Genomic DNA, 12,050 nt, shown 5'->3' on the forward strand with positions numbered 1-12,050 from the left:
TGTAACGGTAAGAAGCACCAGGAAGTGTACTCTAAAGTGGGTGTTTTGGAGGCACCCCAGTGTTGTAGAACAATTCCTGGACTAGCCTACTGGTTCTTTGGGATCTGCAGAAAACAGGCTAGGTGATCCCAGCAAGTTCCCTTCCCTTCTGGGCCTCTGGTTTCCATCCATCTGATGAGGAGAGATGGGTTTTGATGACGGACTTGTAGATCGTGTTTGGAGACCTTAATAAGGGAAAGGGATTGCTCCATTGTACCAGGCCATAGCTTATCTCTATTTAAGCATCGAGTTTCCATAGAACACTGTATTTGAATAGAAAGATTCCACAGCTTTTTCTCACCGTTGTGGCCTCTCCCGTTGCGGAGCACAGGCTCCGGACGCGCAGGCTCAGCGGCCATGGCTCACGGGCCCAGCTGCTCCGCGGCACGTGGGATCTTCCCGGACTGGGGCATGAACCCGCGTCCCCTGCATCGGCAGGCGGACTCTCAAGCACTGCGCCACCAGGGAAGCCCGTCCACAGATTTTAAGAAAAAGAGAGATTGTAAAACATTCGGCTAGGATCCCTAAGGTCCCTGCCAACCCTGACATTTAAAATTGATGAAGTCTGCAGAAGAAATGTGTCTTCTGATGTTAATTTTCGGTCCTTGGAAATTGTGGATGTGTGGGTAGATGGGGAGAGAAACCCTGAAATGGAGGATTCAGAAGGTAGGTAGAGATTATTGGGAGAAGCCGCCGCACCGTGAGGATCCGTCCTGTAATGCTGTCTAAAACATGAGCTGTGGGAAGTCGTGCCCTGTTCTCCTGCAGCAAAAACACTGTGATGTGCACAGACAGCCAGGCATTGCCGCCCTCCCAGTTTTCAAGGACCAGCAAATTCACCAGCACGTTTCTGAAAGAGAACATGCGTTTTATTTTTTTAACCGGGATTCAGAGTTGTATACCACATTTAGCTGTTGAGAACTATTGTATGAATCTCTGTGTGTGTGTGTGTGTGTGTGTGTGTGTGTGTGTGTGTATAAATGAGATGAACCACATAGCTAGTATGAAACTTACTTAAAAAAACTGGCCAGGGACTATATTCATACATAGATGTATCAATAATATATACCATTAGGGTGCTCTACTTCAAGGGTAGCTGTTGACAATTATTGTATTCGTGCGGTGTGGTCAAATCAAAGTTTCTTTGGAGACTGGGGTGGAAAAAAAAAACACCCAAAGATTAAGTGTTTATCTCTATTGGAGTTACGGTTAATTGCTATTTTCTTCTTTCTGCTAATCTTTAGACTTCAGGTTTTTAAAAATGAGCTTATTTTAATACTTTTGTAAAAAAATATTTTTAGTTTATGAAAGAGCTGCGTCTTTATCATCTAACAAATGTGGTTTTGGTCTTTGAGCTTTTCATTTGTTAGTAAATGATGCTTCAAGTTTCTCTTATTTAATATTTAAAATGGTGAAACATCATTTCTTTTCTATCAAGAAATCTCCCGGCGAAGCCAGCTGAAGAAGCTCAGAAACACAGGCAACAGTATGAAGAAATGGTGGTTCAGGCCAAAAAGCGAGGTAATGGAGCTCACATGTGTTTGGTTATGTAAGTCAGCACAAGATTTTGTGTCTTTATGGATATTTTCTCTTTACCTGATGGAGCTGTAGAACCTGAACTTTGGTGGATGCTTTATTTAATATTTTGAGATTTATAATTTTTCATCGAAAATGTATGTTTCCACTAACTACTTATTCCTGGTTACTTCATTCAAGATAATAGCACTTTGAATTTACACAAGGAAAGAGACTGTGTAGGATAAAAGTACTAGGCTGGAGAAAGCTTTAGCCAGTGATGCTGGAGAGGCAGATCTCTTTCTGTCTGTGGGCTCAGTTTTCCTTATTTACGAGAAGATGTCATGGGATTTGATAAAGTGCCTTGTGACACCTAAAAACCCTATGATTCTTAGACGTTTAAAAAGTATGTATAGTAAAACGTGGTCTGTCTGTACAATGGAATATTATTCAGCCTTAAAAAGGAATGAAATTCTGACACACACTTAACATGAAGCTTGAAGACATTATTCTAAGCGGTATAAGCCAGACACAAAAGGACAAATGCTGTGTGCTTCCACTTATATGAGGTATCTAGAAGAGTCAGATTCATAGAGACAGAAAGTAGAGTGGAGGTTGCCGGGGGCTGGGGAGCGCGGCGGGGTGTGTGCGTCGGGGGGTGAGAAGTTAGTGTTTCGTGGGGAGAGAGTTCCAGTTCGGGAAGATGAAAAAGTTCTGGAGATGGTCGGTGGTGATGGTTGCGTAACAATGTGAAATGTACTTCACGCCACTGGCTGTACACTTAAAATGGTAAATTTTATGTTTTGTGTATTTTACCACAAAAAAGTATATATAAATGAAAATGCATGGTATTTCTCAGAGTTGCTGTTATACCCTAAGAGTTATTCTTAAGCTGTGAGAAGTGAAGTTGCAGGTTCCATTGGAAAGGGTGAGGCGAGCACAGAGAGGCTTCTGGTGTGTCTGTTCCTGTTCGGTCTTTTGACTGGGGCTGTAGTTTCATGGGTTTGTCTATTTTGTGATAATTTCATTAGGTTCTTATTTGTATACTTTTCTGTGTATTATGTTACAAAAAAGCTTACTAAAAGATGGATAACGCCTAAGCTTTCTAAACTCCGTAAGGTGTGAAATGAGTCTTGGAAGAGGTCAGGTCTCAGTGCTCTACTTCATTGCCCTCTTCCTGGTGTTTTTGCAGCCTGGCTCTTTGAGAAAAATCACCTAGCTTGAAATCAGTGCATATCAGTTAATAGATGTTTCCTTCTTTTAACTGTGATTTCTAGAGCTGAAAGAAGCCCAGAGGAGAAAAAAGCAGCTGGAAGAAAGATGCAGATTAGAAGAAAGTATTGGAAATGCTGTCCTCACTTGGAATAATGAGATTTTGCCTAACTGGGAAACAATGTAAGCTCTCTAGACTCTACATTTCTTTGCAGAATTCATGGGAAGCAGCTGTATTAATTGTAGCTCCTCTCACAGCCCCTGATGAAATTATCTGATAAGTTTAAGTTGCACAGAGTCTCCTTCCCCTGCCTTGGTTCAGCCCTTGTCGTTTCTCACCTGGTACTGTGACAGCTCCCCTCCCACCCCTTCCACTTGTCTTCTGCTCAGCAGCCAGAGGGATCTTCTAAGGCACGAATCTGTGTCACTTCCATACTTTACATTTCAGTAACTTCCTATGACTCTCGGTGTAAAATTGGAATTGCTTGGCTTAGCCGACAGGACCCTTCATGGGACAGCACGTCCCTTTCCCTGTAGCCTCACCTTTCATCTCTTCTTTGCTTGGACAGTGCCCCTTCCTTAGGGAGCCTCAGGGCCTTTGTATGTTCCATTCCCTCTGCATCGAGTGCTCTTGCCCTGTATCTCCTCATTTGGTTAACACTTTGTTCTTTAAAGCTCAGTCTTCCTTGGAGAAGCCTTTCCTGCCCTCGCCCTGGCTCCAGGTGCCTGTAGAGGATCCCGCTGGGTACACTGCAACTGTCTGCTCAAGTTTCTGTTGTCTTGTCTGAGGAGGGGCGCCGGGTGTGCTTTGGTGACAGCCCCCAGTAGCCGGTACACAGTAGAGTCTGGCACTGTTGTCTCCTTTGCGTCTGAGGGACAGCTGTAGGTCTTTCCTCCTGTGTGGTCAGAATGGTTAGGGACCGGTGTCTGGACAGCAGTCTTGGAGCCATGCACAGAGGCTGGTGGCTCCTTTTGGGCCTCCCCCTATCAGCAGGAGCTGGGGGAGCTTGGACGCCAGTTTCCTTTTTTCTCTTCCAACCTGAACCGTGTGTCAGGTTGTTGGGGACTTGCTTCTGGCACTTAACTGGGTGTTACTCACTCCCACTGTGGAGGTGGGGTCCGGGGGGAGCGGAGATTGCCCTGTTGAGGCTCTGCACGGGGAACACAAGCTGTGCCCAGAGCCTGCTTTTCTGGGCAGTGGGGCCCAGTAACAAGAGTTAAGGTCCTCAGAACCCTTGGACTGACTCCCTGTGTGGCTGCAGAGCCCTGGCCCACCCTACATTGACTGATGCTTGATGTGGTCCAGACGCGTGCATTCATACAGGAACTGCCACTTAATGACCACCAGCTGGGTGCCGGGCACCTTTCTGATTTGTCCCACTTAATCCTCACAGCAGCCCTTTGGGGTCAGGGGGAAGGTTCCATCATCTTGGTTTAGGGAGAATGATAGTGAGAGGAGAAGGAGTTTGCTCCGGGTTCCCCAGGTAAGGGTGTTATGGGGCTGCAGCCCCGGTTTCTGCAGCGTCAGCCCGTGCTCTCCCCTCTGCGCTGTGCCGAGGGGCACCGTGTTGGGAGCCTTTGGCACCTTTATGTCTGTCCCAGTCTGTCAGCAGTGTGTGTTCATTGTGACCAGCAGACCTCGGCGACTCTGCAGTTCCGAACGTTCTGAGTTAGCAGAGCTGTCCTGCCGTTAGAGTTGCCTTGCCTGAGCGCTTCAGCTGTGTGTGTGCAGCTGTGCAGAGGCTGGCGGCTGTGCCCTCGGGCTCCCTTCTCGAGGCCCCCTGGGGCCTGCCCTCCATCGGCAGCTCTGCGGCAGTGCCTGCTGGCTCCGCACACCATGCCCAGCTGCCTGCCGTTCCCGGAGCAGGCCGGCTTATTTCTCGTTGCTGTGCTTTCTGTGCAGAACGTCCTTCCCACCCTTCCTCTGCTTCGACTGCTGCTGGTCACTGAGAATTTGGCTCCACAGTAGCACTCTGGGCTCCTGTTTTGTGGCGCCCATCTCTGCGTGTGCAGTGCCTGTGGCACACCTGGCACAGCAGTAACCCAGTGGAAGGTAGTCGTCGACCTCCTGGTCTGTCTGTCTGGAACGGTGGACTGTAAGCTCCCTGAGGCCAGGGGTTGTGACATAACGACTGGGCCTCCCCCGCTTTTGTGGTTTGGGGTCAAGCACGTGGGTAGACAAATATTTCGTCACTGAGAACAAACTCATAAACTCATGCTTCCGTTTTTGTCCAGGTGGTGCTCTAGAAAAGTTCGAGATTTATGGTGGCAGGGAATCCCTCCCAGCGTGAGAGGCAAAGTCTGGAGCTTAGCCATTGGCAACGAGTTAAACATCACCCACGGTGAGTGGCTTGCATGATCCTAGGCCTGGGGAATCCACCCCTGGGTCCTGTGGCTTCTCCTGTCCCATTTGCCCCATTAGGAAGAAAGGCAGCCATCGCCACGCCGCTGTGTCTTCGGAGAGGCCAGGTAAGTGTGTCTTCCAGGAGCGGAGCCGGTGGGGAGCCGGGGCTCACTCCTGGGTGCTACAGTTATCTGGTGTCAGTTCAGAGCGGACGCCCACCTTCTTCCTGATAGCTGTCACCTTCCCTGAGTACATGGGGAGCATACATGGGGCTCAAAGCTTTAGTGGGCTGAGCCATGTTCGGATCTCTTCTCAGAGTCCTGCAGAAAGCGAGCCTTGATGGGGACGTGAAAGTGGAAGGGAAGGATGTTTCTTTCTGTGGAGGTGCTGTATCTGGGGTACTTCTGGTTTTTTGTGACTTTTTTTTTCCCCAGGCATCTTATACGTCAGCACCTTAGAGGGGACAGCATACTGTGCTAGGACTGGGTCCTCGAGGGCCTAGTAGCTTGAGACCAGAGGGAGGCGAGCTCTGTACCCTCCTTTCTTAGGGCTGTTTGTCCCGCCATACGTACTCGTACAGTTTGGATGTGCTTCTCCTCCACCAGTGTGTTCACTGGTTCACTCCCCTCTCTGCCTAGCACTCTGCAGGCTGTGACCCAGGGTGAAACTGACGCTAGGAGCTCATAGACGTACAATTAAGTGCTGAAGAAATGGTAATCCTTCCTTTTTCCCTCTTCCTCCCTGTCTGCCATCTAAGCTGCTCAGGACAAGAGCTCCTTCCTTGTCTTCTTCGTATCAGTGCCCAGCTGTGGAGTTGCTGGTGGCAGTTTTCACCCTGTTGAAGGCCCCTGAGTTTAAAATAGATTGATGTGTATCTTCTCTGTGTGGCTCGGGCTCGTGTTGTTATTGTAATTTTTATTTTGTCAGGTGTTGATCTCACCACGTGCGATGGTAGCCTTGGCCGGCAGTGTGCTCCGTCTTGAGTAATGACAGCTGGTTAGGTGAATGGGGACTGGTTTCCTTTCATTGTGATCTCCTCAAAGTTCCATTTTTTTGGCTAATCCATACCTGCCCCAAACTTAACATCTGTGCGTGAGAAGATGTGTAGCATTTAACTTGTGGAAATGGTTTTTCAGCAGCTTCCCTGGAAGTAGATGTTTGGAGAAATGGATGACCATTTATCTCAATCCCTGTTCTTGAAAATTTCTAAACTGTATCAACAACTCTACACCAGTTGGATGTAATGCAGGGTACTCTGTGTGTGTGTCTTTAATTTTTGGTTCTCACTGTTGGCTGCACTGATTTTATTTAAATTAAAATCCTTCATAGACCGTATCATCATGGTGTATCAGGCTAAATGGCTAATTAATCAGTCACGTGCCTTGAAAGTTTGTCTAAATTTTGATATTGGCTCGTTTTATTTAAATTGTGTCTTTCTTGTATAATTAGCTGCCTAGTGTCAGTTGCCCCCATAGAACTGATGGTCAGGAAGCTGGGGCCTCACCTGTCATGCTTTCCTTTCCGTCACCCGAGCCCAGCACAGCTCTCTGTGCAGTCAGGCCCTCAGGAAGTCTTTGCTGAATGAATGAATGAGTGAATGAATGAGTGCCACCTTATTGGGTCCTTCTTAACCTCAGTTTTGCTGCATATTCAAGCCAGTGTGACAACACAGATGATCTTGAAGTCTGCTGCTGAGGCCTGGCATCGGATTAGGTTCTTTACTCGCGTCTTAGTTAACATTGGCAGCGGTCTGAGGGGCAGGTACTGTTGACCTTATTTCCCTACTGAGAAAGTCAGCCACCGGCTGACTCTGAAGCCTGTGTTGCGATTTGGAAAGCCCCAGGGTTTTGCTCTTTTTGTGGCTGTGCAGTTGGAAACTCACTGAAGGTCAACCTAATCGTACTGTTAAACTTCACTCTTTGGGAAGTCAGCCTTGTACTTTGAAGCTTCATCTGGAAAGAAGGTGTGTTCACTGTTCTAACTCCCTCTCCCCCCACAGACTCACGCCAGTAAAACCATGCGGGTGTTTTAAAAACTGACACTTTGACCCATTTTACTCTGAGGCTGCCAGCATCTGTGCTTTAACTGTCATATAACCTCATTTGGAAAGTTGTTCCCAGTGGTCAGGGGCCACACAGTTGTTTTCCTCCACCTCCTGCCAAAATGAGCAAAGCTAAGCCCACCTCCTGGAAACTGGGAGTGGGCGGAAGTTCCCCAGACCCTCTAGCCTCCAGCTCAGCACACCCCCAGATTTGTTCCATAAGCATTTGAGTTAAGATGCATGCAGTCCTTCCAGGTGATGACGTTAGTATGAAGTTATATTTCATAATTGTACTGCCCTTGCAGACTAGTGTAGATTGTAAATCAGATCCTTCACAAGGTTAGAAGAAGGTCATTAATCAAAATTTAGCTTGTTGGAACACAACAGTGTTACTAGAATTTAACTTGTATTTTAAAAAATAGCACATACTGTCTGGAAGGCAGGTGTGCTCTGCTTTATTTTCCAGAAGTATTGATGGAGAAAATAAAGTGGCCGAAATTCTCTGGGTAGCTGCAATTAAAGTCTTAGTGATTGACTAGTGGTCGTTCGTGATCCAGGGCAACCGATGGCTGGGCAGCATGGGAGCCAGGGGGGAGTGGGAGGCACCCACCGGACGGGTGGGCCAGCAGAGGGCTGGGAGGCCTCTCTCTGTGGGTTCCGTCTTTCAGGAGGAGTGGGGCACGGCTATACCCCTGGAGGTCTGGGTATAAAAGTGAGATTTGTGAGTGTGAGTTATTTAACTGTTGCCTAACTACCCAAAGAGAAGAATTATTGAAAAAATAAGTTCTGAATATGGAGGAGATTTGGAAGCTGTCTTGTGAGAGACCTGTCTTGATACGTCTCTGCCAGCAAGAATCCTTATTTTTTGAAACTTCTGCCTGTGTTGCTTGCACCCCTCTCCCACTTTCAGGCAGCAAGTTCAGGAAGACTGGGCCAGGGGGTAGCGGTTCCATCTTGTCTTTATTTGAAACCAGATTTTCTGCTTGTTCTGGGCTTTCTGCTTGTTTCTCCCTTTCTTCATCAGTCAGATATTCATTGATTATATTGATCTGTGTCAATCCCAGAGCTATTTGCTCTGGATACAGACATGAATGAGAGACCCTCATGGTCTTACCCCAAGGAGCTCACAGTCTAGTAAGGCGAGAGACTCACAAACACATCAAAACAATATTGCTTTATGGGTGGGTTGTGTAACAGAGTGAATACCAGGCATGGAGGCATTTTATGTATTTCTTTGTATATAGTGATGTCTATAGACAATAGAAGTACCTTCTGGCTAAGTTGGGGGGATCGTTTTAGTAGCTGTAATAAGCCTGTGATGTGTAGTTGAACTGTAAATATTTGAACGAGGCAGCAGTGTCTTCTCTGGTGTTTCTGAGGAGATACGTGTGCACGTGACACTTACCCAAAGGCTTTTCTTCCAGAGCTCTTTGACATCTGTCTTGCCCGAGCCAAGGAGCGGTGGCGGTGCTTTAGCACGGGAGGCTCTGAAGTGGAGAATGAAGGTATACATGACGCTAACCCCGGTGGGCTCCTTTGATCAGTTACACGTATCATTATTTAGTACATGACAAGGAAGGTTTACTTAACTGAAGTAGTGGTTGGTGCAAATTTATAAAAGCTTCATGGGAAAGGGGATTATTTTAATTTTTATTTTTTGGCCACGCGGAGCAGCTTGTGGGATCTTAGTTCCCTGACCAGGGATGGAACCCTGGCCACAGCAGTGAACGTGCCGAGTCCTTAACCGCTGGACCGCCAGGGAATCCCCGAAAAGGGAGTTTTTAGAGCAAACAGGTTAAAGAAGAAAACTTTTATAAGAAAGATTATACGAGTTCCTGAGACTTGTTAGTGTCCTAGCATGCTGGAGGGCTGGTCATGACCGATATCTTTTCCTTTATTCACTGCTCAGTGATGTACAGTAGCCTGGCACCCGGGATTGCTTGAGTGTTGGTTTATATAGGAGCATCAGAGCTACTTCCAAAGACACAAGAACACTGCCTATTTCCTAGGTTATGCTTTTAGAATTTTCTGTGACACACGAGAACGGTTATGATTACTTCTGTTGGTTAACTAGTATCTTTTTTGCCGCTCTTTCTTAGTACTGTCTGTGTGGTATTGGAATTTAAAAAATGTGAAGCAAGTTATTCATAATTATTTGTTAGAAATAGTACACATGAGTGTTATGCTGCGGTAACCCACACATATTCTACGTTCATACCAGTGATGTTCTGGATTAAATAATGATTCTTTTGGTGTTTCCTGTGCCTGGAATTCATTTGTGTCTGTTCCCTGACTTGCCCTTACTTCCACTGACAGTCGTTGGTAAAAGGTAATTTCAAATTAGATTTTGATTTCAGACTCCAGAAAGTGTCTGATGATGAGCTAACATTAGATGGTGCTCTGAGATTTTTACTCTTAAAGCAAGAAATCCTGCAAACTGTTGATCCTGTTGGTTCAAGTTGTAATTAGGCCCGTGTGCTTCTGAGGAACTTCCTTCCCTTGTCTCATTCTTGTAAAAGTTCTAAGCCTCGCAGTTATTCCACACACTCACCTCTGAGAGGTGTGATGACTCTTGATCTTTTGACAGATGCTGGTTTTTCAGCAGCAGACAGAGAAGCCAGTCTGGAGCTAATTAAGCTGGACATTTCCAGAACATTCCCTAATCTCTGCATTTTCCAGCAAGTAGGTGGTGGCAGTGATTCGTTGCTCTAAGTATGTTTTGTCTAAAATTCACAGATGTCAAATTGCATGTATTTGTAATCAAGTTTGAAAAGTACTAGGGATTTTTGTTGGGAGGGAGGGTCCTTTGTTAATACATTTAGACTTTTAAAAATAAGGGTAACTGATCCTTTCCAACAAATATTTAATATGACTTAGGAATACCCAATCTGATTCTGTCATGCCCCTGTTTCTAGCATCATGCCTTGTACATACTAGGTAACCAGTAAAGGACAGTGGAATAAATTACAACAGATCAGTTAGCGACCACCTAGAGTGAGCCAGGAGTTGTAGAGCTTAGACACAGCTGGGCTTTTCAAAAGTGTGGCGTGTCCCAGGTACTCTCCTGGTAGTACGTACGGCAGCCGGGAGAGGTCAGGGATGAGGCATCAGGCATGCTGTCACTGAGGAAGTGGCTCTTGGGCTGTGGTTGGACTAGGTTTGAATTGACAGTCTGACCAGAGAATGGGAAAGACATTCCAGACAGAAGGAGGACCAGAATGGAAGCATCAAATAGCTTATGGTTCAGGGAATCCCCAGTTCCTTTTGGGAGAGGGAACCTCGCTAAAGGAATGAACAGAGAGGATACAGCTCAATTCCGTGGACCCTACTTACTAACTGTTGGCTGCTCTATTTGAGGTAGGAACCAGCTGCAGGGCAGTCCCTGCTCTGGAGGAAAGAGAGTGTAAGGGCAGAGCTTTGAGACACACTTGGAGTGTAGCCAGGAAGGGCCGTCACAGAACTGGGACAGGGTCTGAGAGGGTGCTTGCACCCTGTGGGCACCGAGGTCCAGCCTTTCCCAGACCCAGGCCCCAGAATGTTTTCCATGGAACATCTCTTGGGGATTCGGTATCACTGACTTTGAGAGTCACCGGGTGATTAACTTGGTGCTGAAAGACGTGTTCAGAAGAGGAGGAGAGCTTTAGGGATCTCTTTCCGGTGAGGCTGGGGACAATTGGCTTTCCTCTTTGCTCTGGCTTCCTTCGGGCGTGTCTCTCTCAGTCTGTGGTTCCCAAAGTTCTGGATTTCATAAATGGGCGGTATTAAAAAAAACAAAGGGGAATGGGGAAACTATGAAATGTCCAAAACAAGTTAAGGACATTTAAAATAAGGAACTGCCATCTACTGGCACCATATTTTCACCAAACAATGGCCATTTAGCACCAAAGTTAGAGGGACATAATCAGAAGGGTGGTGGGAAATCTTGTAAGTTAAGAACATTTAGCTTTAAGGAAAGTTCAGTATAGTGGTTTTGCTTTTTTCGATTTCACTTGGTGACAGTCGACACTAATCCTCAGGTGGACATTTGATGCTACCACAGGGTCCCTCCTTGTTCCCCCTTCTCTTACCCGCTTAGCCCTGGATGTCGTCTTTTTACCCTCCCATTGCTGTTTGCTTTTGTCCCTCTGTGATTCGGAAGTGCCTCTTCTTTTTATACGTCAGGATGGGATGGCTGGGCCATGGCATTCTCGTGTAGCCACACGGCGGACGTGCACAGTGAGCATGTGATGTGGGCTGAGCCCGTCAGCTCCGTGTCTTCAGACACGTTAGCATCAGTGCGAGGCACCTCTGTGCTCAGTTAGGAAAAAGAAATTCCAAAATTAAGTTTTTGGAAGAAGTTACAGGAACAAATGGAAATCTTGGAGGGATGGAAGAGCTGGAGAATGTTTAGGATAAAAAGGTAGCTATTAGGACTTAAGAATTAGAGTGTATCTCCTGCACCTGCCATGCTGAAAAATACAAAAGAAACACAGACAGTGGCCGTTAGGGCAAAGGAGGCAGAAAGGGTGGTCAGGAGGGGGGCATGCCATGGGTGGGGGGGCAGAGAGCCAGTGGGCACGCACCGGCTCTGAAGAGCCTGGGTACCTGGTCACATGCTGAGCTTGCCGGGGGGGTGGGTTGGTGGGGGGGAATACAGTTACACAGCAGCAGCCAAGCTAAGGGAGTTGTTCTAGCGCAGTGCTCACACCTGGCCCACCAGCTGAGCGCAGCTTCGTAGGCGGAGCTACAGATGACCTGGTCAGCTGTGGGTTGGTAGGTAGCGGTTGTCTAGTCACGCGCTACGCGCCGAGCTGCTTAATAATGCTTGGCCACGAGGTCTGCTCAGAAACAGCAGGTGCGCCTGGTGGCGGCGACATCCATCACCCAAGCACTAACATGGCTGACGCATGTCTTTGGTGT

General features: G+C 47.1%; 1 protein-coding gene across 9 annotated transcripts in view; it reads left to right on the forward strand.

The window, feature by feature from the left end:
* TBC1D14 (TBC1 domain family member 14) overlaps nt 1–12,050 on the forward strand; it is a 103,070-nt gene that overhangs the window by 69,495 nt on the left and 21,525 nt on the right. For all 9 annotated transcript variants that reach the window (XM_029234768.1, XM_029234771.1, XM_029234766.1 and 6 more), the window contains 5 exons: nt 1,478–1,560; nt 2,832–2,949; nt 5,002–5,108; nt 8,576–8,656; nt 9,739–9,833. In XM_029234768.1, coding sequence (XP_029090601.1) covers nt 1,478–1,560; nt 2,832–2,949; nt 5,002–5,108; nt 8,576–8,656; nt 9,739–9,833 — 484 coding nt within the window. The remainder of the gene's footprint in view (nt 1–1,477; nt 1,561–2,831; nt 2,950–5,001; nt 5,109–8,575; nt 8,657–9,738; nt 9,834–12,050) is intronic.

The sequence above is a fragment of the Monodon monoceros genome, unplaced genomic scaffold (assembly GCF_005190385.1).
Source record: "Monodon monoceros isolate NGI ecotype Baffin Bay Population unplaced genomic scaffold, NGI_Narwhal_1 Super_Scaffold_20, whole genome shotgun sequence".
Lineage (NCBI taxonomy): Eukaryota > Metazoa > Chordata > Mammalia > Artiodactyla > Monodontidae > Monodon > Monodon monoceros.